Genomic DNA, 27760 nt, shown 5'->3' on the forward strand with positions numbered 1-27760 from the left:
TACTCTGTGCCCTTTCAATAAGGTTAGGTCAGACCAATTTTTCCTTTTCTTCATGCAAGGCGACCCGCCCCAGGGATCGACATTGGCCTACAACCATAGCCCAATCGATTTTGATGGTCAACACGGTGGTACTCAAAAGCGTGTTCTCGCTTGGAAATGTATGTCGCGGTGGTTTTCGCGACTTTGGCAAGTGCGCAAGGGAGAGGTCATTTTCCTTATCGCTCTAGTTCACAACCTTTTGCTCCCGAAACAAGAATAATGCTGATTAGATCCAAACTTTCATCTTTAAGAGACTATCTCACACCCATCAATAACACATCTAATTTCACCACCACCGGCGAGATCTCCCCTGATGAGTTTGTGATAGCTGGAGACTATTTGGTGTATAAGTTTCCCACATGGGAGTGGTCATCTGCCCCTTCAAAACTACAGAAATCTTATTTGCCTCCTGACAAACAGTATTTGATTACCAAACATGTTCCTAGTCATGAAAGAGCGTATACATACTTGGGAATTGACGCGACCCTAGATGAGCTGGAGGAGGAGTTAGAAGATGGCTGGGTCAAATCTCACAAGATCTCCGAATCAGCAAAATCTAGTGATTCCATTGATGATGCCAAACCAAGTGAAATACAAGATAATGACCATAATGATAATAACGACATAGATGATTTGATCGATGAAACCGCTGAGCTTGAACTTGCTGAAGACGAGTTTGAAGATCTATCGAAGGGTAATCACTCCAGCTTGAGAAAGTATGATTTATACATCACATATTCCACCAGTTATAGGGTTCCCAAGCTCTATTTGGTCGGGTTTAGCTCAAGCGGGATCCCCTTGTTACCCAAGCAGATGTTTGAGGATATTTCATCCGATTATAGAGACAGAACTGCCACCATCGAGAAGTTACCCACAAGCTTCAACACCACATCTGTGTCTATTCACCCCTGTAAACACGCGTCCGTCATGCGGGTATTGATGGAGCATGCCAAGCAGTCACAATTGAAGCGGAAGCTCAAAGACCGCGACGAAGATGACGAACTGGAAGACGTGAAGCCAAAAGACGAAGATGAAGATGATGAGTTGGGGGTGAGAGCAGACCAGTACTTGATTATATTTTTGAAGTTCATTGCCAGTGTTACCCCTGGAATAGAGTACGACTACACTATGGAAGTTTTATAGAAGCGAACACGTCCATACAATAAAATTGTAGTCTTTGATATATTTCATATATATTTCAGATGCGTTTTTACTTGCGCTGCAATGGAAGCAAAAGATCCCGAAAATCCGGTTTTCTCAAATATCAATAAACTTAGCAATGGCTAAACAAGTTGGAAAGAAGGACAAGAAACAGTCAATAGAAGAGGTGGCCGTCAATGAGGGAGAAACAACTCATCTTCATCACAAGTATCATCCATCAGATTCAAACCTGGAACCTAGGATCCTTAAGAAAAAGTTGCACCAATCAAGAAGAGTAATCTTTATCTTAGGAGCTGTCATAGGATTGTGTTGTGCCGTATTTTTCTCTACTTCAAGTGAAAGACTCCTTCTAAATGACTTGGACAACTATGTCAATTTTGATTCCTTCAGCGACTTTTTCGGAGAGTGGAGAGATATGGTTCCGGCTTCATTCCAGTCAATGATATCTGATATCAAGTCCCAAGAAAGTGACAGACAGTTACATGGCTCGGCAGAATCGTTCTCTGTGGGCCAAAGAATGGCATCGACGCTCAACTTGAAATCTAAGCATAACGTGGTGATGGTTCCAGGAGTTATTTCAACTGGTCTTGAAAGTTGGGGTCTGTCTACCGATGGAGATTGTCCTTCAATCAACCACTTTAGAAAGAGATTATGGGGATCGTTTTATATGTTGAGGACTATGGTATTAGACAAAAGCTGTTGGTTAAAACATATTATGTTGGACCCTGAAACTGGGTTGGACCCTGAAAACGTCAAGGTGAGAGCTGCTCAAGGGTTTGAGGCAGCGGACTTCTTCATTGCCGGGTACTGGATCTGGAACAAAATCTTGCAGAATTTGGCAGTGATTGGCTATGGTCCAGACAATATGTTGAGTGCCAGTTATGATTGGAGGTTGGCCTACTTGGACTTGGAGAAGCGTGATCATTATTTCTCCAAGTTAAAGGCACAAATCGAGTTGAACTACTTGTTGTCTGGAGAACAGACCACTTTGATCGGCCACTCTATGGGATCACAGGTGATCTTTTACTTTTTAAAATGGGTAGAAGCCAAAGGTGAGTACTACGGAAACGGTGGAAGTTCCTGGTGTAATACCTATCTTGCTGCTGTTGTCGACATCAGTGGGTCATCACTTGGAACTCCCAAGACTTTAACTGCTTTGATGTCTGGAGAAATGAAAGATACGGTACAATTGAATGCGTTAGCCGTATATGGTTTAGAGAAGTTTTTCAGTAGAAAGGAAAGAAGTGACATGTGCCGAACCTTTGGTGGTATCCCTTCAATGATTCCAAAAGGTGGTGATATCATCTGGGGAAACCTTACACATGCCCCTGATGATCCAACCAACACATTGGCTACTGAAAATGCTTTACTAAACGACTCGGTATCCCTTAAAGGTAGCAAATCAGAGTCATTTGGTACATTCATAAGGTTGAAGTCGGAAAAAACTGGGGATCGTAACTTAAGCTTGACTGACAGTATTGACTTGTTATTAGATACGTCCCCTGATTGGTTTTCCAACAGAGTCAGAGAACAATACTCATTTGGAATTGCTCATACACAAGAGGAATTGGAAAGAAACAATCATGATCATTCGAAATGGGCAAACCCATTAGAGGCAAGTTTGCCAAATGCCCCCGGTATGAAATACTATTGTTTTTATGGAGTGGGCAATCCCACCGAAAGAGCATATTCATATCACGATGCAGAAAAAGAATCGAACTTGAGTTTCACCATTGATTCAGAGGCTGCGGATCCGGTGTATTTTGGTGACGGAGATGGAACTGTTAGTTTATTAACGCACTCAGCATGTCACGTGTGGAAGAAGAACAACACCATCTATAACCCAGGGAAAGTTTCCGTCACCGTCGTAGAAATAAAACATGAGCCTGATAGATTTGATATTAGAGGTGGTGCTAAAACAGCGGAACATGTTGATATTTTGGGGTCGGCTGAATTAAATGAATTGATTTTAAAGGTGGTGGCTGGTAAAGGAGACACCATAGAAGACAGATATATCAGTGAATTAAAGGATATAGTCGCTGGGATGCCCTTGAACTAGGTTCTAATATATGATAGAGAAGATAATGAAAGTTTTATATATACATAGGTATTAATGAATTACCTTGCTGCCTGCAAACATGTTAGAACTAGCCCCCTGCGGAATTGGTTCATCACCCCCTTGCAAGATATTATTAGAAAGGTTGGCCTTTTTGAAAACTTATTTATTTGGGGATGAGAATGGTTGTATAGATATACAAAACATGATATTCATAACACAAGTCCTTCTCATAGCATAGAAAAACTTAGTATTTAGTTGGTGAATCTTAGTTGCAACATGCCATGTTCATGTTTTGAGTTCTAGTTCCTGTGTGGCAGATTCGCGACAGCCAAAATTTCAAAGATTTAGACAAACATAATTAATTTGACCAAATCCAAATGAGGTATGTGAACCAAAAGGTTATGTAGGGGTTAGAACAATATACTAACGCAATTGAAGTGGAAGATTCGTCAGAGCTTCCAAGTACCGTCATGTGTTTGGGCAAGCTGCTAAAAAAGAGCTCTGCTACGAGAATTTGAAAGTAACCAAAAATGCCTGGGATTCAGACATTATTAAGTCCAATGGAAAGTATATTTCGTTGAACTGGGACTCTTCTGGAGGAGGAGCTTTTGCTGTTATTCCAGTGGAAGAAGTGGGCAAGGCTCCCGATACTGTTTCCTTGTTTAGGGGCCACAAGGGTCCAGTTTTAGATACCGCATTCAACCCTTTCAACGATCAACAAATCATCAGTTGTTCGGATGATGCAAAAATCTTGGTATGGGAAATCCCGCAAGACTATTCGTTCCATAAGTATGTGGATGCCAATGACAAAATCAAAGATATAACCGAACCAAAGAAGGTATTATCTGGACACACCAGAAAAGTAGGTAAGGTTCAGTTCCACCCTTGTGCTGAAAACGTCGTTGCTTCTTCATCGTTGGACTATTCGGTCAAGATCTGGAACTTGGAAACCGGAAAAGATGAAATTACTTTGCAGCACAAGGATTTGGTTACCTCTTTTGCTTTTAACTATAATGGTACATTATTGGCTACAAGCTCAAGAGACAAGAAATTGCGAATCTGGGACATTAGAGCAGGAAAGATCATCTCAGAAGGCCCAGGACATAATGGAGCTAAACCCTCAAGAATTGCTTGGTTGGGAAATACCGATAGAATTGTCACTACTGGGTTTTCAAGGTTGTCAGACCGTCAAGTTGGTGTTTGGGATGTCAATGCTATCGACAAAGGACCAATTGATGGGTTCTTGGTTATTGACCAATCTTCTGGTGTATTGATTCCAGTTTTTGATGAATCTACATCAATTTTATATGTTGCTGGTAAGGGTGATGGTAATATTCGCTATTATGAATATGAAAATGACTATTTACACGATTTGTCCCAGTTTGCCTCTACCGATCCTCAGAGAGGGTTCTCTGCGGCTCCAAAGAAGTCTGTTAATGTTAAAGAGAATGAAATTTTAAGGGCATTTAAAACCGTCAATGATCATTCTATTGAACCATTGTCTTTTACTGTTCCAAGAAAGTCAGAATTATTCCAAACTGATATTTACCCAGACTGTCCATCAGGAAAGCCTTCATTATCAGCTGAGGAATTCTTTAGTGGAAAAGAGTTCAATGGACCGGTTTTAATGAGCATGGAAGCTTTGTACGAAGGAACCGAACCTTCTTTCCACGAATCAAAGCCTTCTGTGAATGTTAGTGTTGCCAAAGAAAAAGCTAAAGAAGTTGAAGCCGAGGAGAAGGCCAAAGCTAAAGCTGAAAGTGAAGCCATCCCTAAAAAGACCACCTTGGACAAATTTGAAGAGACTGAATTATCCACTCCCGGATCTAAGTCTATCGATGATACTTTGAAGTCTTCAAGCGAAGTGAACAGTTTATTACACAGAGTCAACGATTCTAGTGATATTGATGAGGAAGTTGAAAGTGGAGTAAAGGACGAGGAATGGGAAGAAGTCAAGAAACCTGACGAGTTACCCGACTCTGTGAAGTTGGTGGGCGATGATAAGAGTGAGCCTTCTTCTACCGTTACTCCGACACCTTCTTTGAAGACTGTTGTTGAATCAGAACCTGTTTCAAAGATAGCAACTACAACATCAGAGCCAAGTGTAGAGAAACCAATTGAGAAACCAGCTGAAAAGCCATTTGAAAAGCCTGTTGAAAAGCCTGTTGACGTCAAAAGTCCTGTTCCAGAACCTGAACCAAAGGAGCCCACAAAGACTGAGAGCAAAGCCCCAACCTTGAAAGCTACAATTGAAAGGTTTGCTTCTATTGTTGAAAATTTGGAACAACAAGTTAGCAAGTTGACAGCAGCTGGTCTCGAAAAGGATGAAAGATTGTTGGGATTAGAGAAGAAAATTGAAGAATTACTCAAGAAATAGACTTTATCGATGACCTATGAACTATTCAAGATTTTTTTAACGTATTATTCTAAAATACCCAAATTGAAAAATATACTATTTTGGTTTTGTAGAAGATCTAATCTACTCTTTTTTCATGTCGTAAAATTTCTTGAATACGAATGATGTCAAGTTCATTGTGTCGAAGACAACCATTCCGTCAAATACCTCATACTTGTCTTTACTTTCATATTGAAGGTTCAATAACTCGTCTAAGGTTATCGAAGCGAAGGCACCAGGTATGCTGACAGAACCTGAAGCTGCTTCAATGGTGAATATACCAACACGATGGCAACTAAACATAAAGTCCAATTTGGAGGAAGTGTTATATCTGGCACTTAACGCACCCGCAAAGTCCAAGATTACCTTTTGCTCTATCAATTTTCTGGCAGAATACTTGTAAGATCCGAATTTGGGTAATCTATTAGACTTTTTTAATTCCCGATGATAGAAGTATTGTTTGCTGAAAATTGGAATGATATTGAACAACTTCTTGTCTTTTGGCCTCAGCTGCAACTGTGATAATATACTCTCCACATGGTTGTTATAATCACGATGTTGTCTGTTCAATACCCGCTCCTTCTCTATCAACTTTTCTTGGGTCTTTATTGCAATCTCTAATTGAGACTTTCTGGAGATTCTTTGCAGATGTTTTGTTTTTATATCAACGGCGATTTGGTTCAAGATTTCTTGGTAGGAATTATTTCTGTGAACTAATCCCATGAATTCTAATTGTAGAATAGTTTCCAATGCATTTTTCTTCAAGTCATGGTAAGTGATCTTGGTCAAATCCCCCAACGAAGTCTTGTGATAAGCCTTCTTCTTTTGACCAGAGTTCGCTTCCTGAGACACTTGTCGTTCACCATGAGTGATCTCTTTAAAGTTGCGTTCATGATCGGGAGTGATTCCAGCCACTAATAATTCTAACAACTCATCACCCTCTTGGACTCTGATGATGTATAAAACAGATCGTTTGACTTGGGTGAAAAGTGCGTTTCCTTTTGTATCAGCGATTGACTCTTCTTTGGTCGTTGGGTTCAAGTTCAAGGTTAAACTTCCCAACTCAGTTAATGCCACCAAATCCTTAGCCGTGTTAACAGCTTGGTTTAGTTGAGTTGCAACCGAGTACAATTGGTCGTCTGAACTTGGTGCAACCATGTCGATGTTGTTCTGGATTATCTTTTCAATTTGAGCCATGTCTGTGACCTTCATAGTCAACTTGGGCCTATCATGGGTGACAATATCGTCATAATCAGTTAGGTTGTACGAGGTTTCGAGATCATCGACGTTGATCAACCTGACAATAATAGACCTGGTGAGATCCACGGAACTCTGGAGATATTCATTCAATGGTTTGAGAAAGTTGTCACTGAATGGCTTCAAAGCAAATGCTTGCATCATAACTCTACCCAATGCCTTCAAGTTAGCTTTACACTTAACTTTCAATATGCCAGGATTGTAGGAATTATTGGCCAAGAAACCAAAGTTTTCAGGGTTCTGGAAAATGTTTTGGATATAATGCTTGATGAATATTACACCAGCAACAGCTAAGTGTTGCATTTCCGATCTGTCTGGATAAGTTAACTTGGATAACTTATAAGCTTGAGAGCATACAACCCTGATATGAAGAGGAATCTTGTCCACTATAGCTTCTAATATATTCAATGTGGAGGTAATATATTCTCTCAAGTTCATTAAGTTTTCAACGAACTTGTTTGAAACTTCGGGGTCCTTGATTGCAATTTGAGGAGACGCATCCACGTCCCGATCACTGAAACCGTTAATTCTCATATCCCTATCAATGAGACTAGCATTGATAACAGAAGGATCAGATTCGAAATCAAGGTCGTCGTTATCAATGACCGACATAACCGTTTTGCCTAACATTGTCTTCAAGTGCAATCTTTGGTAAGTGTGGCTGTTGAAGTGTACAAAGTAGTCTATCCAGAAGCAGCAGCTGGACTTGGTGATATCAGTCAAGTTGGAACAATGAGTTTTCATGTCGCTTTCCATAAGTGACAAGATAAGCTTCATAAAAAAGAACTCTTCTCTTGAGTGGTGAGAGATAGATGAATCCTTAATGGGATACATCAACACAATAAATTTCTGTAAGTTCTTGAACTCCTTCGTTTCTTTGATACTTAATTCCATACTTTCGTGGAGTCTGACAAAGTAGATTGGTTTAGTTTGGAGGAAGTAGAACAACGTTTGGTAGCATTCAATTCTTTCTCTTGAAGATTTGTTCAACTTCTCCAAGTTTTTGATATTGACATCTTCATCTATATCTTTAAAATGGTTGAACTTATTCTTTATGAAGTCTTCTATGGAGATTTTGTTCTTATCCAAAAGACCTAGCTTGATATCCAAGTTCTCAATTAAAGTTTCTAACTCTTCATTAGCCTTAGATCTTTCAATAATTCTATCTTTCAACTCAGCCAATTCTAGTTCCTGTTCAAAATCCGTATCATTATCGCTCAATAAATAAGCAAAACGTCTTATAATGGATAGCGGAGGATTTCTCATGGTGATCAAAGATTGATAAGCTCTTTTAGCAAAATTGCTCTTGATATGTGATTGGACCTTGATCACCAGTGCCATGTTTTTGACATAGTATGAATCAATCGAGTTCATTTCTTTTCTTATGACATTACCTCTGATAATAGATTGCAAAGCAATTATATCTCCAATATTATTGTAACAATCTTCCAACACGACATCTCTTTTGAATCTCATGAAAAGACCTCTGAACCTGGATTGTAATTCAACAACTTCATCTTCGTAATGGTGCAAGTAAGCGTTTGTGTACCCGATGGACCTTCTAGTCATATTTCCTCTTGCTTTAGCAAAAAGGCTATTCATTTGAACATCTTCGTGCATCAATGTAATCAAAACATTATTACACAACTTAGTTCGGACTGTACCACCTCTCGCAACGCTTTGAAGCTGAGTGAGCTTGCTCTCGACTTTTTGCAACACATAAATTCTACCGTAAAAGTCGTTCCTTAAGTTTTTAGCACGAATAACAGCCTGGAAATTGATTAATCCACCACAGTCTTTTAGGTTTGAGATCAAATCGACAATTTTGCCTCTTTGGTACAAAAGTCTTCTTGCAACAGACTGGAAATCCACAACTGAAGGCTCAATCAATGCTTTTTGTTCCAATACAGTCATGACCTTTGGATAAACAAGCAACATCTTCAGCTGAGCCTGCAATTCAATGATAGAAGGCTCAGCCATTGAAATGTTATACTTGATAGACTTTACGTGTTGTCTAACAATAGAACCACGGACGATACTTTGGAATCTGACAACATTATCTGTATGTTGATTGAAGTCATAGGTGAGCTTAGACCTTAGCAACTTAGATCTGGATATTGCTTGGAAGTCGATGATTTGATGTTTGAATAATAAAACTTCGTCTCTGTGTCTATGAATGGTTCTCATTCTGGCCATATTACCTCTGATAATGGAGTTGAAGTGGGTGAATTCATCAACATACGATCTTAACATAATCTTGCTCACAAACATCCTATAACGGAAAGTAGCTCCTCTAGACAAGGCTTGGAGCTTGACAATATTGATGAGGTGATCATCAATCTCAGGAGTATAGTACCTACTGTCTTTATAGTCAACGTCATCGGACATCAGCTCTCTGATTGAATGTGACTTAGGGGTATAGAACTCATCTCTTGCAGAGGCAGGTGAGCTTCTGTCTGGTGTACGAGGTTGTCTGAAGGAAGTCTTATCATTGAATGGATCATCGGAGAATTTGTCAGACTTTTTGGGAGAAGATAAGGTATCGGAAGGTCTTGAAAAGGTGCTTGAAACATTGAGCTTGGTAGGCGAATTGTTGATCACTCTGTTCATGTATATACTGTCAAATGTGGAATCGTTGTTGTTATCAGCACTGGAGAAGTTTGGTAAACCAGCCCCCACCAAGGCTCTATTAGCGGTTCTTATATCTTCCGGACAGAACTCACACCTACCCACCAAGCTTTTGATTTGGGGGAATTCGGGGTTGTATTTGTGCAACATATAAGACATGGCATGGAGACAGAACCATACTTTGGGAACATTTTTAGCATCGTACAAGTCGGTTAATTCAAATGTGAAGATATCAGGAACGCTCAAAAAGTCCATCAACTTGAAGAATCTGTTGATGTTTTCGGTGTGTCTGAATTGCAATTTGGGGTTAGTAAAGACTGACTTTCTGGTTGGCAATATAACATTAGCCAACTTAGCCAACACTATACCATTCCTAATATCAGAAATCATTTCAGCCGCTGACTTATCAATTGGCTCGCCCATCACTTGCTGAAGCCAGTTCTTAATTGCTTCAATTCTGCACAAGTATTCATATCCTGGAGAGTCGGTGGAGGTACTATTACCAGGTGATGATAAGTATGGTTTATCTTTGGAAGACAAAGTCATGTCCGTTTTCAAAGCGGGAATTTCGGTAGAGCGTTTGATTGGGGTTTCGAAAGCAGCAAGATGTCTTTTGATGGGTGAGCCGGATTTGCTTGACGATGTGGACGACTTGGTGGTAGGGGTTTTAAATGACGATACAGTCACTGAGGGAGTTTGATATTTGGTTCTAAACAAGGCATTCTTGGTAGGAGTTGACACGGGATCCACATCGAGTTGTCTAGCCAACTTATCCAAATCTTCTTCAGGGAAAGACTTGTTGAAGGTAGGTTTTGTGTTTTGGCGGAGGGAAGGCTGTAAAGGAACTTTTGAGGGACTTCTTAATGAGATGTCATCATTGATATCATTTATAGAATCCAAGTACTTTAGGGCAATATTCTTCACCGGAGACGACATTCAGAGGAAATGTGAAGGTGACGAGTTATGGTAGTGACAGGTGGATGTAAAGAAGAAGTGGTTTTGTTAACACATTCTTGGTTTGAGGAAATGTCAGTGAGACAGAGCATTCGCTTTTTTGAGACAGAATATAAACAAATGCATTGGAAATAAACAAACAGTTTAGGCGCACCATCTCATCTCGCTTAAACTGGGGACGTGTAGGTAGAAGTGGATGCTGTGTTATTATTACTATACAAGCTATAGTTACAGAATATGATACATAACAAGGGCATTTTGTAGTTAGTCAATCGTTAGGCAAAGTTTCGTGATGGGGGTCTATGATAAAATGAATTGTTTACGAAGGTTCAAGGTTCATTATTGTACTGTTCTTCCAAGAATTGAACCAATTCCGAGAGCTTTTCAACTTCTGCCGTCTGCTTGGGGATGGTGTCCTTCAACTCATTCATCTGGATTAAATGTGTCTCGTAATCTTGAATAATTTCGCTGATACGAGGAAGTATATCTTCAATATCGTCACTACTTTTGTCAATGTCAATCTCGGGCTCAATAGTATTCAAGCGATCGAGGAACTCGGAAACTTTCTGGTCAACGTCTTGGACGACGTTCGAGTACTTTGCGTCAATTTTTTGAGGGATCTTTTTACGTAGCTGAGTAACTTCTATGGTTTCTTGCTCGACACTTTGAAGGATTTCTCTTAGTTTTGAGTTTAGTTCAAAGTCAAACGGTTCGGTTTTTTCTTTGGGTTTCAACGACAACACGTCGCTTATTGATGCTGCACCTCTGGTTGACATATCGAGTCCATCCACCACCATGGCGTGCTTGGCCATTTCAAATACCTCTTTCAAGTAATCGTGAAGAAGGTTGGTGACTTTGTTTTTCATAGGATCATTATTGGGTGTAGGGAGATGAAGATCGAGCTTGGCTAGCACGTGGTTGAGCACCTGGTTGTATATAAAACGTAATTCCTGTTTGGTCAATTGGAGCTTCTGGTGATTCTGTCCGGGATCCATTTTATCATACACAGTTTACACCCATTTGTAAACATGTCGCACGCCTGGGTGTTGTTTTGGAAGAGCGACAACTGCGACAAGCGGGTCGTGCGCATGCACATACGCCTGCTGAGATTTGTTCGCACATTTCCATTTCAAAAAGTCGGCTTCATCCTTGAGGGAACAATTACAACAGAACATGTCAGAAGTTCTTGCTCAAGAGTATACTCCAGGATTCGCACCGTTCTTTGGGTTTGCAGGCTGTGCTGTAGCCATGGTGTTATCATGTGCGGGTGCCGCCATTGGAACCGCCAAGTCTGGAATTGGTATTTCAGGTATTGGTACCTTCAAACCTGAATTGATCATGAGATCCTTAATTCCCGTCGTCATGTCGGGAATCTTGGCAGTGTATGGGTTGGTGGTGGCGGTCTTGATTGCCGGAGGCTTGGACCCCAGCCAAGACTATACACTTTTCAAAGGATTCATGCATTTGGCCTGTGGGTTATCAGTTGGGTTTGCTTGCTTAGCATCCGGATATTCGATTGGAATAGTTGGTGATGAAGGGGTGAGACAGTTCATGCATCAGCCTCGTTTGTTTGTGGGGATCGTATTGATCTTAATTTTTGCTGAAGTTTTGGGGTTGTACGGCTTGATTATTGCATTAATATTGAATACCAAAGGCAGTGAGTAAGACTTAATTCAATTCTTCCTAGTAATTATAAACTAAATAAATATTTCATAAATTCAATACAAAAACTACTCAACTACTTTCTGGGAGATAATTCCAATGTTTCCTTTTGAATGGCTTGACCCAACTTGGGGCTCACCTTTGAAAAGTATTCAAATACCCGATCTTGGATAGGAGCATCAGCAGCTGCAACGTGGACTGCTACATTATGAGCTAAATTCCTTTGCTGATTAGGATATCTACCCAACACTTCGTACAACTTGGACGCTTGTTCAAACTCAGCGTCACCAGCAACCCAATGGAACGGACAGGCAGCACCTTCCCACACCTCCTGATCTTCTTGCAAACTGAACTGCTTAAATTCCACTGGTTGGTCTGAAGCCAAGTAATTTGGATGAGACCCCAAATTACCATTCACAGTCATAGCACCATCTCTCATATGGGGGTTGAATACCCCGGTAATGGGACAATTGACAGGAATTTGGGTGTAATTAACACCCAATCTGTGTCTATGAGTATCGTTATAAGAAAACAATCTTGACTGCAAAACCGGGTCGGCGCTGGGTTCCATGTATGGCACGGTATGAGAGGGGGCAAAGGCCGCTTGTTCTACTTCGGCAAAGTAGTTTTTGGGGTTTTCATTCAACACCAACTTACCAAACCTTCTCATAGGATAGTCCTTATGCAGCCATACCTTGGTCAAATCAAACACCGAGAAAGGAGCCTGTTTGGCTTGTTCTTGAGTCATGGTCTGAATGTAACAGGTCCAAGAGGGGAAATTTCCAGCCTTGATGTTCTTGAACAAGTCTTCTTGGGCAAAGTCGGGATTTGAACCTGCCAACTTCCCAGCCTCCTCGTTTGTCAAATTTTTGATACCTTGGTCACTGATAAAGTGCACTTGTACATAAAACCATTCACCCTTCTTATTGGACCATTTATAAGTATGTCCCGAGTAACCATTCATTTCTCTGTAGCTGGCAGGAGTTCCACGATCAGAAAACAAAATAGACACCTGGTGCACCGACTCGGGGTTGCTCACCAAGTAGTCCCAAAACATGTTTGCATCCTTCAAATGAGTCTGTGGGTTTCTCTTTTGGGTGTGGATGAAATGGGGAAATTTGGAGGGATCTCTGATGAAAAACACGGGTGTGTTGTTGTACACCAAATCCAAGTTACCTTCTTCAGTATACAACTTGGTTGCAAATCCTCTTGGATCTCTTGCCGAGTCTGGAGATCCAGCTTCACCTCCTACAGTAGAAAACCGAGTGAATGTTTTGGTTTTCTTGCCCACCGTATCCAAGAAGCCCGCACCACACACATCAGTGATATCGTCGGTCACTTCAAAATACCCGTAGGCACCGGAACCCTTGGCATGAACCACCCGTTCGGGGATTCTCTCTCTGTCAAAGTGAGATAACGAGTCAATTAAATTAAAGTCTTGTAATAATAATGGCCCATGCTTACCAACTCTCTGAGTAGCAAAAGCGTCGGGAGTGATGGGACACCCATTGGAGTTTGTGAATGTTGGAGCCATGATTAAAATGATTTGGAACAAAAACCAAGTTATTGGTCAAATAATGGAGTATTTATACTTTTGAGCCATAACTCTCCACTTTTAATGGTATCTTACAATGACAACATCTAGATTCCCTATTAGAATGGGATTAAGGGCGTCTGATTATTAAGCTGCGAAAAATCTTGCATAAAATGCTGCACCCACTCAGAAAATAGCAATTAATAATTGTTAGCGATTCTAGATGACCCCCGGCATAGCTTAACTTGAGGAGGGGATATTCTATAGCGTTGGATTCATCTGGTACTGTTATCAATAGTGTTATAGATGGTGGTGGTGATATGGGTGTTGGTGGTATGAGTGGGAATGGAACTTTCCGGGGTTACGCACCTGAGAGCAATGAGCACGTTGTACGACGTCAGTAGCAATCTAGCTTCCGGATAAAATTAAGTTATCTGCCGAAGTAACGAGTTATTTGATACCCCTCTAGAATGAGAGCCCAATTTGTGGTGCTATTTGTAATACCTTGGGGCTAGCCTACGGAGCTAGGGAACTCTGGAGCTAACCGGAAACATACTTGAAACATTTGTGCCTGCCGCTAGAGTTCCTTCTCTAACCCCGACCCGGGATCGTGAAATGAGTTTGTATTTGAGTGTGTTTGGTACCCCAGGTTTGGCTCATATACGTTGTCACTTTTTTGGGATAATGTACGACAAGTAAGAATTGCAAACTTCTCAACCATAGAATATTTTTCTACTTAGAAAAGAAAACTACAAGCATCTCGTGGGACATTCCATCTCCGTCGTAGATTGCGGACCAGGTCAAGAACCCATATTGGCCCAGATCATGAACCCACATTGACCTAGATCTCGAAGCCAGGCCATTGAAATGCCACTAATAATATGACCTCTCCTCAAAAGCATCATTGAGGCTACACAAGAAGGAGCATATTGTACTCCCAAAACTATCAAGTATGATTTTCTTCAAGATTATGTGAGGTTAGCTTTCCATAAGTAACACTAACGAGCATCACAACAGAGTGGTGAAGGGGTTGGAACTAGTTCACAAGAGTAACAAGGCTTTGAACGAATCCAAAGAGCAAAACAAAGTACTCAATGAATTTCCAGGGCCCATTGAAATTGGGATACAGTCCAAAACGTTAAAGTGGGCCGTGATGAACGGTGGAAATTTTGACCTTTCAAAAAGGCCTATATGTTTTTGGGGCTATTTCTTGACTAGAAAACGCCCTATCATGATTACTTAAAAGGTCCAAAGTAGTGTACTCTAAAACCAAATGACTACACTTGATACATTTTTGAAGAATGGAAAAAGAGGTGTCCGCTAGGAAATGACTTTTCCTTATTGTACTATTATGAAGATCGGCAGGGGAGATATTTCCGATGATTATATAATCAGACGAGAAGCTGCAAGGGACATGGTTCATACACAATTGGAACATACTCCAGTGAAGACTGCGAGGCCATGTATGTGATTCAGTTGGATGAATGACATTTAACCCAACCTAGGATAGTGCAATGAATATGTATATAGCCCAGATTTAGCTTACAAATGTGATACTGATGTTGAGAATACAGTGTTCCACAAGTATATGTTGCCACCAGCAATGGATCAAGCATTCCACTCTTTATGCGGTGACGCCAATCGGTTGCGATAACTACCTATCTGATATCTAACAAAATTTCCGACGACACTCGCCTGTTCTACGCGTAGGACTCCAAACCTCTGTAGTGAAAGGCAATAATCAGACAAATTGGATTCTAATCAGAGAATTGCGACTCTAAGAAAACTCGAAGAACTTATTGGGGTGTCTCTTAATCCATAGCATATATCCCATAACATTCACTCACCACAACAACCCTACCAAAACATAAACAAGCACACGCGTCTTATGTATTGGAATGCCAATTGGCGTTATTGCTTGTCTAGGTAACCATGTCGAACCCCACAGCTTATGTTGTTGTTAGGCCCCTGTGACGTATTGTTCCAAGGCGCGGCCCTCTCAAGAAAAACAAACGCATCCCGATCTCAATTTGAAGATAGGAATTTATAAATAGCTGCAATATCTGTTTGTCCGTTTCATTTCCGTGTACTCAGTCTAAACCATGACCTTAGGCATCAAGGAGCCAAAAAGGAAAAATGTCACTGGGACTATTGTCATGCTTCAGGACCCTGAAGATGGCTCAGGGAACGATTTGGCTGTTTTGAAGAAGAACAAGGAAGGAACTATCTTGCATCCTCAACCTCATGATACTCCTAATGATCCTCTTAACTGGCCGGTCTGGCGAAGAGACTTGTGCTTGATGATTGTGGGGTTCCAAACGTTTTTGGGGGGTGGTCAAAGTCCTCTTCTAGCAGCTGGAATGACCCTGTTGACCATAGAATTTGATAAGACGTCCACCATGATTTCGTACTTGGTGGGGATTTTCATGTTGAGTTTGGGACTCGGCTCGGTGTTTGCGTCACCGTCCGCAGTTCTCTACGGTAAACGGGTGGTTTATCTTCTGGGTATTTTGCTTTTCTTAGTGGGGGCAATCGTAGGAGGTTCTTCCCAAAGTTATGCTGTGTTGATGATTGGAAGAATTATCACGGGTTTTGGAGCTTCTCCGACTGAATCCTTACCATCTGCTACCATTGCTGAAATCTATTTCGCTCATGAACGGGCTTACAGAGTGGGTATCTATACAATGTTGATGTTGGGAGGTAAGAATATTGTACCCCTTCTATCATCGCTAGTCTTCCAATATTTGGATAGACACTGGCTCTTTTGGATTTTGGCGATGCTCTTAGGCGCTAACCTCGTATTGACATTTCTCTTTGTTCCAGAGACATTTTGGGAAAGAGAGCCAACTCCCAACAAGAGGAGTATAAAAGAAACGGGAGCCGCTAGGACAGCCAAAAATTTTAAACCTCCTAACGAGAGACCCAATGCCTTTGCCTTGAATAGTGCTAATCAAAGTCAGAGGACCATCCCAACAGTTCACAACATGCCACCTGATTTAAGTATTCTTGAGACCATCGAGGAAGAAGAACCCAGGACTTTTGCCAGTAGACTCTCGGTGTTTTCAGGCAGACACACCATTGATAGCTGGTGGATGGTGGCCTTACGGCCATTTGTTCTTTATACTTATCCTTCGGTTTTGTTTGGGTCTCTTGTATATTCGTTTGCAGTCGTTTGGTTAATTGTGATTTCCGAAGTCATTTCTGAGATTTTCCGTTCTGAACCTTACGGCTATTCACAGCAGACAGTTGGGTTGTTTTACATTTCCCCATTCATTGGCGGAATATTGGGAAGTATGACCACAGGTTTGGTCTCTGATAGATTGAGTCGTTATTTGATTTCCAGAAATAAAGGTGTTTATGAGCCAGAATTCAGATTAGTTATGATGATTCCTGCCACTTTTTTTATTGCATTTGGTTTTCTTGGGTACGGTTGGTCTATACAAGTCCATGATCCATGGGTTGCTCCAGTGATATTTTTTGGGTGTCTTTCTTTTGGAAGTTCAATGGCTAGTACCACTGCAATTACATTTACGGTTGATTCGTATAAAATGTTTGCTTCTGAGGGATTAGTGAGTTTGAATTTCGCTAAGAACTTCATAGGGTTTGCTTTTTCATTATTCAACAATTCTTTCATGCAAGCTAGGGGAGCCAGAATTACCTTTGCTACCTATGCTATTATTCAAATAGTGGTTTCTGTTTTTGGAATTCCTTTGTACATTTACGGCAAGAAGTGCAGAGCATGGACTGATGAAAAGGAATTGTTGAGGTTCTTGTATAATCCTGACAACCTTCAAAAAGATGTGTCTGTATCTCAAGAAGACACAAAGGAGAATTTGGATAATGTCAGTCAGTCAACCAACTCAAAAGAATACGACACCCTGGCATCGGCATGAGTATGGAGGTATATATAGTACAAAAATCAATATTTGCATTATTATGATTAGTTCAACTATGTAAACTAAAGACTTGACTACAATATCAGGTAGCGTTTTGAGTTCATCTTTTAATCCTACAAAGTAATTCTAATTCTTATTCAGTTCAGGTTTTAGTCAGTTTCCATGCTATCAGCAGCACCAGTCTTTTTGAAGGATCCATTAGTTCCAATAACCACTTTACCTTCATTATCAATGTACTGGGTTTTGTTCTCCTCCAAGTATTGTACGGACCTGTCAGAATCTAAGAATAACATATAGCCTCTCTTGATGTCACCCAATTCGACGGTGTTACTTCTTCTCTTCAAAGCGATTTGCTGAGACACAGAAAGTAAATTGGAAGCATATCTCAAACTGGTTTCTTGGCCAATCTTGGTCAATAAAGCCAAAGCATCACCGGTTAATTCGATTTCTTCTTCTTGGGCCCTAATCGACAAAATAGTCTTGATTTCTTCGGCATTATAACCAGTAGTGTGAATAATAATCGATCTGTCCAACAAGTCAAATGGTAAACCATGTGGGGATTTATAGTTGGTACCCCTCGTAGTTGACATTCCTCTGTTGGTGGCCATTATCACAATTGGAGCAAAGTCATCTTCCAACGCCCTATTTATGAATGAGAAACATTCAATGTCCAACATATGTACTTCATCGATGAACAAAACACCTGGAATGATGTCAGCCTTGCCTTCTTCTTTCCATTCAGCAACCTTGGTGTTGATTTGATCTCTAACTTCAGACCTGATTTCCCCGGTGTCTCCAGAAAATAAGGCTAAAAATCCTTGTTGTCTTGAGTTGATCACATCAATTTCGTGTAAAGAGACTGTATGTACCACTTCCTTTCTCTTTTGTAATTCACCTTCGGGGCATTGAACAAACTTAGTGTCAGGTCCCATGGCATCATAGTCTCTAGCCCTAGTGAATGATTTACCCAATTTGGTGATTTTTCCTGAAGACTTATCAATGCTTACAATGTCCCCGGCCAAAATCTTTTCCTTGGTTAAACTTTCAATCATTTTATTACCCAATTCATAAATGGTCTCCATATCTGTGGTTTTAATAGTTAATTTACCTTGCTTGTGACCACCAGTAATGGACCTGTCAATTTGGATCTCCACAACTTCACCTTCAATGATTTCAGTTTCTTCTTTAATTCTAATACCAATTGACTTACGGAAGGCCTGGGTTAAAGACTCAGTTTTGGACAAATCTAATGAAAATATCTCGGATCCAGCAATGGCAGTGAAGGGAACCTCACTACCTAAATTTTGGGCCAATCCGGTGGCGATAGCAGTTTTACCAGTTGATGGAGGACCAGCAATCAAAACGGCTCTACCAGCGATTTTTCCAGCTTGAATCATTTTTAAAATGACTCCAGCAGCTTTTCTTGCTTTCAATTGTCCAACCATACCCTGACCAGACTCTTTTGGTTTCAAGTTTTCGTCCAAGCCCAATCCCGTGATATGAGAATGAGCAGCGATTAAAGAAACGCCATTCAAGTCTTTGGATTCCACATTTGTTGATATAGTTGTAGCCTAGTAAAACATAGTTAGTACAAATAATCTATTGAATAATGGAGCTCTTAGGGTCCATGAATATCAGTAATGAGACTGACACGTCATGAGAACTTCCATCGTTAAGGTTTCACATACCATTTTATCTAGATGAGTTCACCAGTGAGTTTTTATTGAAGTGAAAAATATCAAACTTGTGCGAAGTCTTTAGTGTGCGATTATTAAATGAACAAAAACATATATTCTAGGTCTAATAAATCTACAATTTCGCATCTCCACTGATAGGGCCCTCTTTATACATCAGCGACAAGACATCAGAGAAGAACTTCTTTGCAATGGGTCTTTTTACCTTCATGGTTGGAGTTACGACGTCTCTTTCTAATGTTAAAGGCTCAAACTCGATATAAGCGTTCTTGATCTTTTGGAACCCTTTCAATTGGGGAACAGACTTGTTAAGAAAGCTTAGTAAAGTACGTTTGTTATTCTTTTCATTGATGAGCTTCAAAAGGGCCTCATCTGTCAATGACGTTAATTGCTTGGGTGAAAGCTTACATTGCTTTGCCAAAAATTCGATCTGACTGGCCTTATCAATACCTAAAACAGCCACCAAATAGTCCTTTAAAGAATCACCATGGATGAACATTTGACTCAAAATAGGGTTATTAGATTGATAGTTATTTTCGATACTTTCTGGAGCAATATACTCTCCTTGGGCCAATTTGAAAAAGTTCTTGACTCTATCAATGATGGTGATCTTTCCATCTACAGCATCAATCCTGGCGACATCACCAGTATGGAACCACCCTTCACTGTCAAGTGCTTTTGCTGTTTCTTCAGGATCCTTGTAATATCCTTTGAAAATTTGGCTGCCTCTAATTAACAATTCACCTCTTGGACCTCCTTCATCTTGCAAGGTGTAATTCATTTCTGGGATTTCTCTAATTTGAATTTCGGTGTTTCCAGCTGTACAACCAGAACTTCCAGGATTAGCTTCAAAGGGACGGCTTAAACACATACCAGCAAAAGTCTCGGTACAACCATAGCCCTGACTAACACCAATCTGCAAACTGGCCTTCAAGAATCTTACAGTTTCAGGGTCAATTGGAGCAGAACCTGTGATGACGTAATTAATATTGTCAAAACCAAACTGGGTTTTGATTTTATTGATAATTAACTTATCAAGAATCAACCTTCTACCTTCATTGCCATCAGCATGACATTGGTCGTCCATTTTCGAGTTAAACAAATTAGTAAAAATCGATTTCTTGAAGTCCGAGAAATTAGGATTGTTAATGGTGTTACTCTTGATAACTGCTTCGAATTTATTTAATATTCTTGGAACAAGAGAGATTCTTGTTGGTTTAGCCAATTTCAAATCTTCAATTAAAGTCAATGGTGTGTAGTTCAACTGAGGCATCACTAGACAAGCCCCAGTTGCCATGGTGATCAATGCAGTTTCTCTCTCAAATATATGAGCATAAGGCAAGAATGAAAACGCATCAGGGGTGGAAAGTACCTGAGGAAGAAGGAAACTCAAAGTACTACCAGCATTTTCCTGGGTGAGACAAACACCTTTAGGGTTAGAACCAGTAGTTCCCGAAGTGAAACTAATAGTGTACATCGTCGATGCATTAGGGGGAAGATTTTCCAAAGGGAAAAGTCTACCAAGTCCCATAACTTGGTCAAAGTCAAACACTTTAATTTGGGACTTCTCACCCAATTCCACAAGAGGACGGTCCTCAATAAATAATGGGTCCATTGACACAATGGAGATAAGGGGAGCCAATTCCTTGGGGAATTTGCGCTTCAAATCAATCAACCCTCTGACATGCTGTTTAGAACAAACAACGATTGGAGATTGGGTCAAACTTAAGATAAATTCAGAAGCACTTTCTCCCAAGGTATCGTACAAGGCGGTGTCGGTAATGGCAAAACTTGCACAGGCCAAGTCGGTCACAATCCATTCGTATCTGTTGCTCGAATATAAGGTAACAACAAAGGAATGGTTGTCACAATCGTAAGTTTTGTAGTCCAGGACGTGGTTATCAATCTTGCGATGGGATTCATGAACCTGAGAGTTCTTGAATGGATTATTTTGCAACAGGTAAAGGATACCAGCTCCTAGATCATTCTTCATTTGCTGCACTTCCGCAAAACTAATAGGCTTGTAGACGTCTTCAGACTTTCCCAGTTTGTAGTCATAAGGCCGGTACTTGAAACAAGGAGAATCGGGAACCTGGGAGACAATATCCTCAAAAATATCATGGACAGTCTCTAAACCTTCCAACAAAAATGTCTTGATTCTCTTCACCGTTTTTTTATTCCGGTAGATTGGGGAGAGGCCTTCGGATTGAGTTCCTTCCACCGGGACCGCCTTATACACATCATTGTCAAATGGGAAATATCTGCGGTAGAGTTCTAAAGTGGGCAACTTCTCAGGATTTTCCAACACGAAAGGAGATGAGTCAGGTGCCAACATTCTATAATATGAATAAAAAAATTGGTTCCGAGGACAAATGAGAGTTTAAATAGTCCGCGCTTTTCATGGGGAATGAATTAAGTTTACCCATCGGTAACAGTTTTTCCCCACATTAGCAAACATGCCCCACTGGCTGCAGAGCTTTTATTGTTTGCACCTTGATTGATCACAACCTGAAACTTGAGGGTGTTAAAACCAATTTTATATTAGTATATTATACACTGTTTTTATTTCCCAAGAAAGAACTTTAACCCGCCAGAGTAATCTGTCTTATACATACTCAAGTCGAAGAACTCTAGCTTGTTTTTAGACTTTTCGTCCCTGCAAGCGAAGAACTTTTCAAATTCTCCGGAATTTTTCAACTTGTGGAACGTGTGCTTTTCTTCATTGATATCTCCAAAAAACTTTAAGGCAAACTCGTAATTCCATAATTGTATGTCATTATAAGATCTTGTTTCCCCCTTGATGGCTCTTTCAATGGTATACCCTTCATTGTTCATCAAGAAAATTTGTGGAGTGCTCACATTAAATCTTAAGAACGTAGACAATTCCTGGATGGTCATTTGGGCTGAACCGTCACCAAGAAATAAGGTTACTCTTCTGTCACTGCCAAGATCCTTCAATGCTAAGCAGACACCTAGGGTAGCCGGTAAAGCATATCCAATGGACGCATAATATGAGTTGTAGATCAATCTATTGTTTTTTCTTAGGGTCAAGTTAGGCAAGTCGAATGAGAAGGAAGATACCTCACATAGGATAATATCATTTGGGCGAAGGTTGTGGTTGGCAAAGTTGAACAATTTGTTCAGACTGATTCTCATATCCTGGGTATCATTGTCAGGATATTCAGTTACTTTGTTGCGGTTAAATTTTGGGATGTTGTCCATTTGTCTGAGCTTCGTCACATCAAGCTTATCACTGACGTTTTGAATTAAGTCATTTAAACAGAAATTCCTAAGCCCATTCTTTTGGTTCTTGATGAAAATAACTTCATCGTTGATCTTGACGTAGTCAGGATTGATTAAAATTACATCCCTTATGTTCTTATAGTGTTCAAGTCCGTTGTACAATCCATTAGTTTCAAAATTGGTGTAACCGAACACTATCAACAAATCCGTCTTATTCTGGAAATTGTCAGCGACATCTGGGAATGCACTAGGGTATATACCAACAAAATTATCCAAAGTCTCGTCAATACACTTACCAATTCTGCTAGCATATAATCTAACCAGCTTGTTGTTCTTGAGCTTATCGATTAAACCATTGAAACTGTCATACGCATGGAACTTGTAAATCAAGTCATCACTCTGAATGATTGGCGACTCGGCCTGGTATAAATAGGTTAAGATTTTATCAGACAACGTGTTTAACCTATACCTTGACTCGATATTTTCAGGATCGTATTCCTTGTAATGAAAAGGTATCTCCAATCTTGAAGCGGGAACCAAAATGTCTGGCAAGTCAGAAGGGACGTATAGGTAACCGGGCCTTGATTCTCTCAAGATACTTTTGATGACATTGTCAATCTTATCGAAGTTATCACCATTGAACAAACCTTTGTGAGTCAAAGATTCAGTGCAAATAGAGATCGGTTCACTCATTTTGCTAAAGACATGACAGTCGGGCTTGGACAAGGGGTCTTTCGACTGAACCAAGTGGTGCCAATTTTGAAAGTCATCAATCAGGGCATCATTATTAACCTTTTCTTTGCCAGTTGCAACACTTCCGACGATGTGCAAAACAGGAACGAATTCAGAAAACGCACTGGAAACCCCATTTAAAGCAGACAATTCACCCACTCCTAAAGTGGTGATCATAACGGCAAAAGTGTCGATAATCCTGGAGTACCCGTCACTACAGTAGGCAGCATTTAACTCATTACAATTCCCAATAAAAGTAACACCTTTATCAAGAACCGAGTCTTTATACAAGTATTCCATCAAGTTAAGATTGTAGTCACCTGGCACCCCAAAGATGGATTTTAATTTGGGGTTCGCCTGAAGAATTCTCAAAAACACGTATTCCCCCAAGGGGATTCTATCAGTAACAGTCATTATTGGCAAGGAAGGCACCAAAAATCAGGAGGTATTTTGCATATTTATAATGCAAAATTATCACCACGCTAAAACACGCATAAACACGCATAATCGCGGGTAGCGGCAAATCACGGCACCGGTATTAACTGGGAGAATTTAACTATCTGTGGCTCACCCAACCACTACAGCCCAGATGCACCCCGGGCTCAGCAATCCATCGACACCCTTGTTGAACACTTCAAGACCAAATGGGTTGAAAATTAACAGTCTTACGAACAGTCATGGATTAGACCAAGAGTCTGCTGAAGCAAATCTGCATCATATTGCCCATTGATCCAGTCAAGTGATTCTCGCTCTATCTCAACGTACAGGTAGTTTTGGGAGTTGGTAAAGTTGAAGTTGAAGTCATCCACGTTCACAGCCCCAGAAAACTTGACATTCATACAGTTTTCCATTATCACGTTTGTAGTGATATCAGATACAACCAATGAGTTTGTGATGTTGTGGAGCCGGAGCTGATGACAATTGGCAAGTACAATGCAGTTGGTTAGGCCAGTTGCCGAGATGGTTCCATCGATATCAAATCGTAATATTGAGTTGGCGCCTGTTTGTAAGTTCACAGACGAACTGTTTTTGTGGTTGAGAACAATACACCGTTCAAATTGTTTGAGCAACAAGTGGTTGACAGGACTTTGTATTTCAATCCGTTGGTCAAATATGTTTTCCATATAAGGCTTTGGTCCCACTTGTATATTGAGGTTCTTGGTTGGAGAGTTGTCGGTTTGTAGAATTATGGGAGCACCCTTAAATTTGAACTTGGAGGTATCCATCAGGCTTTTCTTGGCTTCTAATAGTCTGGACAAGGAGTTGATGAGTTCTCGAGTCTTTTGCTTATCGTAGTTTGTCATCTGTTGTGAGGTCTCCAGGACTTGGTCATCAAGAATCCTCAAGCTGGTTGTAGCGCTAGCTATATCCAGGCGTGTTTGGGCATTCAAAACATCTTGCTTAATGTCTATTATGTTAGTAACTTGTTGGATTTGTTTATAGGCTCTTCAAAACGTACCTTTATAATATCTAGTTATGTGGTTCATAAGTCTAATAAGTAGGTGCGAATTTTACGGATTTTGAAAATCTTAAACTTATTTCTATGACTAAATGTTTAACAACTAATATTCTCATTGGGTTCTAGTGAGACGGGTTCTACCAACCAAATTATCAGCAATATCTCTGACTCTAGCCCAATGAATTTTCTTTGGCATTCTTCTACCTAATTCGGTTTCAAAGTCGTACAAGTACCTGATCGATGAGAACTTAATATGCGATGACTTAATACCCAACACAGCAGCTGTTGCGCTTATAGTCTTATCATCAAAGGGGAAGTCTGAACTGTACTTATAAGGAGCAATAGTGTCGGTGTGTTCTTCGATGAACTGCACGGCCCTTATAGCCAATCTAGCAGCTCTGGTTCTATCAATTGGTGAAGGTAAACCACCTTGTTGAACATGACCAGGAATGGCGGTTTTGGTATCGAATTTACCATCGGCTTCTTCATTGATGATGTCTGCCAAAACTTGAGAAGTTAAAGTTTTGGATGCGTTGGAGCTCTTCAAGATCAATTTCCCAGCCTTAGCCAAGCCCTTTTCACTGGCAAATGATTCTTTTAAAGCTCTAATATCCAATTCCAATTGACTCAATTCAATACCTTCCTCAGGAACGTATGAAGCTTGGGCTCCGGTAGTCAAGGATGCAAAGGTAGCAATATAACCGGAGTTACCACCTTGAACTTCAATCACAAAAGCTCTTTCTCTGGTGGCAGAAGCAGATTGTTTGATGACATCACAGTATTCAGTCAAGGCATTTAAGCATGTATCGGCACCAAGTGAGTATTCAGTACCTGGTACATTGTTGGAGATGGTAGCTGGAACCAAGACCATTGGAATTCTAAAGGCCGGGTACGACATCCTAGCTTTCTCCAATTCGTTCAAAGAAGCAAATGCTTCAAAGCCTCCCACCAAAATTAACCCATCAAACTTATACTTTTCAAAGTAATATGCAATCATTCCAATATCGGTTTCTTCAGGGGTGTTTCTATTAGTACCGATTTCAGATCCTCCAATCGAGTTCCAACCTTCGATTTCTAACCAGTCAATCAGTCTTACTGATTCGTGTCTGGCTAAACCTGAGAATCCGTTGTGGATGGCATAAGGAGTATGACCCTGTGACATACAGTAGGTAGCCATAGCATACACAGCACTATTCATACCACCAGCAGGCGCTCCCACGTTGATAATGGCGATTTTCTTTCTCTTTTCAACTGGTAAAACAGGTTCATTGTGATCAGCCGAGTTCATGGCCATGAAATTCAGTAAATGCTCAATGAACTCAGAATCTCTTAATGACATGGCCTTATCGAACTCTTTGGCTTCGATAGCTGTGGCAACAGACTTGGTGATTCTGACTGCATCCACAAGAGACTTTCTTACAATCTTATTCTCATCAATTGCAATCAAAGGAGATGGAGTGTCAGGAGTACATTCCAAGACTGCTTCCACTGCTTCCACCCCTTGTAAAGTAGCGAGGATCCGGTCAAATGCAACAGCAGTACCACCTCTTTGAACATGGCCCAAAGTGGTGACCCTAGTATCAAGGCCAAGTTCACTTACCAACACATCTTTCACTGCTTCACAAGAAATTGGTTCCAAGTCGTTGGTAATTGCTCCTTCAGCAACAATCACAATACTCTTTCTCTTTCCTCTACCTCTGTGATCAGACACAATCTTACACATTTGCTCTTTCCAATCCTTGGAAGAAGCCGGCTTTTCAGGAATCAAAATGTAGTCAGCAGCAGTTGCAATACCTGCCATTAAAGCCAACCATCCACAATGCCTTCCCATAACTTCAATCACAAAGGCTCTAGAGTGAGAGTTAGCCGTAGCATCAATATAGTCAATAGCTTGACAAATTCTTGCCAATGAGGAGTATGCTCCAATAGTGGCATCAGTGGTGGCCATATCATTGTCAATAGAACCCACAGTTCCACAAATGTTCAAATGCTTGTAAGAATTATACTGTTCTTCGTCGATCCTGTTGGTATCCCTCAATTCTTGAATCAAAGAAGGCCACTCGGCTCTGAAAACATCAGCCCCAGTCAAAGAACCATCACCCCCACAGACAATCAAGGCATCGATACCAGCTTCTATCAAATTTTTACAAGCTTGTAATCTACCGGGTCTTTCTCTAAATTCCATACACCGAGCAGTTCCAATATTAGTACCACCATCACTCAAGTATCCTCTGACGTCTTCCCAGTTCAATTCACGAATGTATTCAGGACCACCTTTGACCAAACCTTCGTAGCCTTCCATAATAGCGAACGCTTTACATCCTCTGTAGATGGCAGCTCTAATAATGGCTCTTACATTAGCATTCATACCAGGGGCATCACCACCCGACGTCATTACGGCAACGTTTCTTCTCTTTCCAGCGGTAAGACCCGCAGTGCCCGCCAAGTTGGTATTGGAGATCGAGTGGGACATAGTACTGGAGGTAGAAAGGTGATCTAAAGGAGTCAACTTTGCGACTTTTGGAACAGTGGATAGGGGATTACCTGTCAAGGTAAAACCAATTACCTTTCCTAGAGGATCCACTGTGAAACATTCGTTAGGGAACAACTCGTTTGGAGAAATTTGTACAGGTTTCTTCCACAATTGAAGGTTTTTAATCAAGTCATTTAAATTGATACACTGTAAGATGAACAATGATTCAACAGCTCTAAGATCAACTGATTTGGCCTTTTCAGTCAAGGTTTTGATGGATTCAGCAATCACGGAAGGGGAATCGGCATATTCGGGACGTACCACCACTTCAATGGATAGCTTTCCATTCTCAGAAACCAAATAAACACAAGATTCCTTACGAGAATGAACCCCGAAGCCGACACAAGCAGTGTAAAAATCCACACATTGCTTCAAGTAATCTTGATTAGGAACATAGAAGCTGAAAGATGAAGATCCAATAATGGAAGGGGCCGTCATCGTTCAGTTGCAATGTATTGTAAAATATAGAATAATTGGGGCAGTCAAAGGGAAAGGTTAGGATTTAATAGTTGAG

General features: G+C 40.6%; 13 protein-coding genes across 13 annotated transcripts; 5 read left to right on the forward strand and 8 right to left on the reverse strand. All coding sequences in view use genetic code 12, as the record gives it.

Moving 5' to 3' along the window:
• Positions 1-258: 258 nt before the first annotated feature.
• ATG3 (E2-like enzyme) lies at positions 259-1182 on the forward strand (the record flags this gene model as incomplete). The annotated part of the gene is made up of 1 exon (XM_006684672.1): positions 259-1182. One exon carries the CDS (start codon positions 259-261, stop codon positions 1180-1182), a length of 924 nt encoding a protein of 307 aa, XP_006684735.1.
• Positions 1183-1318: 136 nt separating this feature from the next.
• LRO1 (phospholipid:diacylglycerol acyltransferase) lies at positions 1319-3259 on the forward strand (the record flags this gene model as incomplete). Its single annotated transcript, XM_006684270.1, has 1 exon — positions 1319-3259. The coding sequence occupies one exon, from the start codon at positions 1319-1321 to the stop codon at positions 3257-3259; it is 1941 nt and encodes a 646-aa protein (XP_006684333.1).
• Positions 3260-3636: 377 nt separating this feature from the next.
• On the forward strand, positions 3637-5636 carry CRN1 (Coronin-like protein crn1; the record flags this gene model as incomplete). The annotated part of the gene is made up of 2 exons (XM_006684269.2): positions 3637-3641; positions 3698-5636. 2 exons carry the CDS (start codon positions 3637-3639, stop codon positions 5634-5636), a joined length of 1944 nt encoding a protein of 647 aa, XP_006684332.1.
• A 102-nt stretch (positions 5637-5738) lies between these two features.
• Positions 5739-10475, reverse strand: IQG1 (iqgap- protein; the record flags this gene model as incomplete). Its single annotated transcript, XM_006684268.1, has 1 exon — positions 5739-10475. The coding sequence occupies one exon, from the start codon at positions 10473-10475 to the stop codon at positions 5739-5741; it is 4737 nt and encodes a 1578-aa protein (XP_006684331.1).
• Positions 10476-10822: 347 nt separating this feature from the next.
• PSN45_003456 (uncharacterized protein) lies at positions 10823-11488 on the reverse strand (the record flags this gene model as incomplete). The annotated part of the gene is made up of 1 exon (XM_006684267.2): positions 10823-11488. The coding sequence occupies one exon, from the start codon at positions 11486-11488 to the stop codon at positions 10823-10825; it is 666 nt and encodes a 221-aa protein (XP_006684330.1).
• Positions 11489-11666: 178 nt separating this feature from the next.
• VMA11 (v-type proton ATPase 16 kDa proteolipid subunit 2) lies at positions 11667-12158 on the forward strand (the record flags this gene model as incomplete). Its single annotated transcript, XM_006684266.1, has 1 exon — positions 11667-12158. One exon carries the CDS (start codon positions 11667-11669, stop codon positions 12156-12158), a length of 492 nt encoding a protein of 163 aa, XP_006684329.1.
• A 73-nt stretch (positions 12159-12231) lies between these two features.
• CAT1_2 (catalase A) lies at positions 12232-13689 on the reverse strand (the record flags this gene model as incomplete). The annotated part of the gene is made up of 1 exon (XM_006684265.2): positions 12232-13689. The coding sequence occupies one exon, from the start codon at positions 13687-13689 to the stop codon at positions 12232-12234; it is 1458 nt and encodes a 485-aa protein (XP_006684328.1).
• Positions 13690-15791: 2102 nt separating this feature from the next.
• PSN45_003459 (uncharacterized protein) lies at positions 15792-17582 on the forward strand (the record flags this gene model as incomplete). The annotated part of the gene is made up of 1 exon (XM_006684264.1): positions 15792-17582. The coding sequence occupies one exon, from the start codon at positions 15792-15794 to the stop codon at positions 17580-17582; it is 1791 nt and encodes a 596-aa protein (XP_006684327.1).
• Positions 17583-17734: 152 nt separating this feature from the next.
• Positions 17735-19276, reverse strand: RVB2 (RuvB-like protein 2; the record flags this gene model as incomplete). The annotated part of the gene is made up of 2 exons (XM_006684263.2): positions 17735-19156; positions 19274-19276. 2 exons carry the CDS (start codon positions 19274-19276, stop codon positions 17735-17737), a joined length of 1425 nt encoding a protein of 474 aa, XP_006684326.1.
• Positions 19277-19394: 118 nt separating this feature from the next.
• Positions 19395-21614, reverse strand: FAA2_2 (medium-chain fatty acid-CoA ligase faa2; the record flags this gene model as incomplete). The annotated part of the gene is made up of 1 exon (XM_006684262.1): positions 19395-21614. The coding sequence occupies one exon, from the start codon at positions 21612-21614 to the stop codon at positions 19395-19397; it is 2220 nt and encodes a 739-aa protein (XP_006684325.1).
• A 227-nt stretch (positions 21615-21841) lies between these two features.
• On the reverse strand, positions 21842-23668 carry ARO10 (Phenylpyruvate decarboxylase; the record flags this gene model as incomplete). The annotated part of the gene is made up of 1 exon (XM_006684670.1): positions 21842-23668. One exon carries the CDS (start codon positions 23666-23668, stop codon positions 21842-21844), a length of 1827 nt encoding a protein of 608 aa, XP_006684733.1.
• Positions 23669-23919: 251 nt separating this feature from the next.
• PSN45_003463 (uncharacterized protein) lies at positions 23920-24741 on the reverse strand (the record flags this gene model as incomplete). Its single annotated transcript, XM_006684261.2, has 2 exons — positions 23920-24662; positions 24714-24741. 2 exons carry the CDS (start codon positions 24739-24741, stop codon positions 23920-23922), a joined length of 771 nt encoding a protein of 256 aa, XP_006684324.2.
• Positions 24742-24825: 84 nt separating this feature from the next.
• Positions 24826-27684, reverse strand: PFK2 (phosphofructokinase beta-subunit; the record flags this gene model as incomplete). Its single annotated transcript, XM_066158090.1, has 1 exon — positions 24826-27684. One exon carries the CDS (start codon positions 27682-27684, stop codon positions 24826-24828), a length of 2859 nt encoding a protein of 952 aa, XP_066014187.1.
• Positions 27685-27760: the final 76 nt, after the last annotated feature.

Source organism: Yamadazyma tenuis, chromosome 4 (genome assembly GCF_029203305.1).
Source record: "Yamadazyma tenuis chromosome 4, complete sequence".
Lineage (NCBI taxonomy): Eukaryota > Fungi > Ascomycota > Pichiomycetes > Serinales > Debaryomycetaceae > Yamadazyma > Yamadazyma tenuis.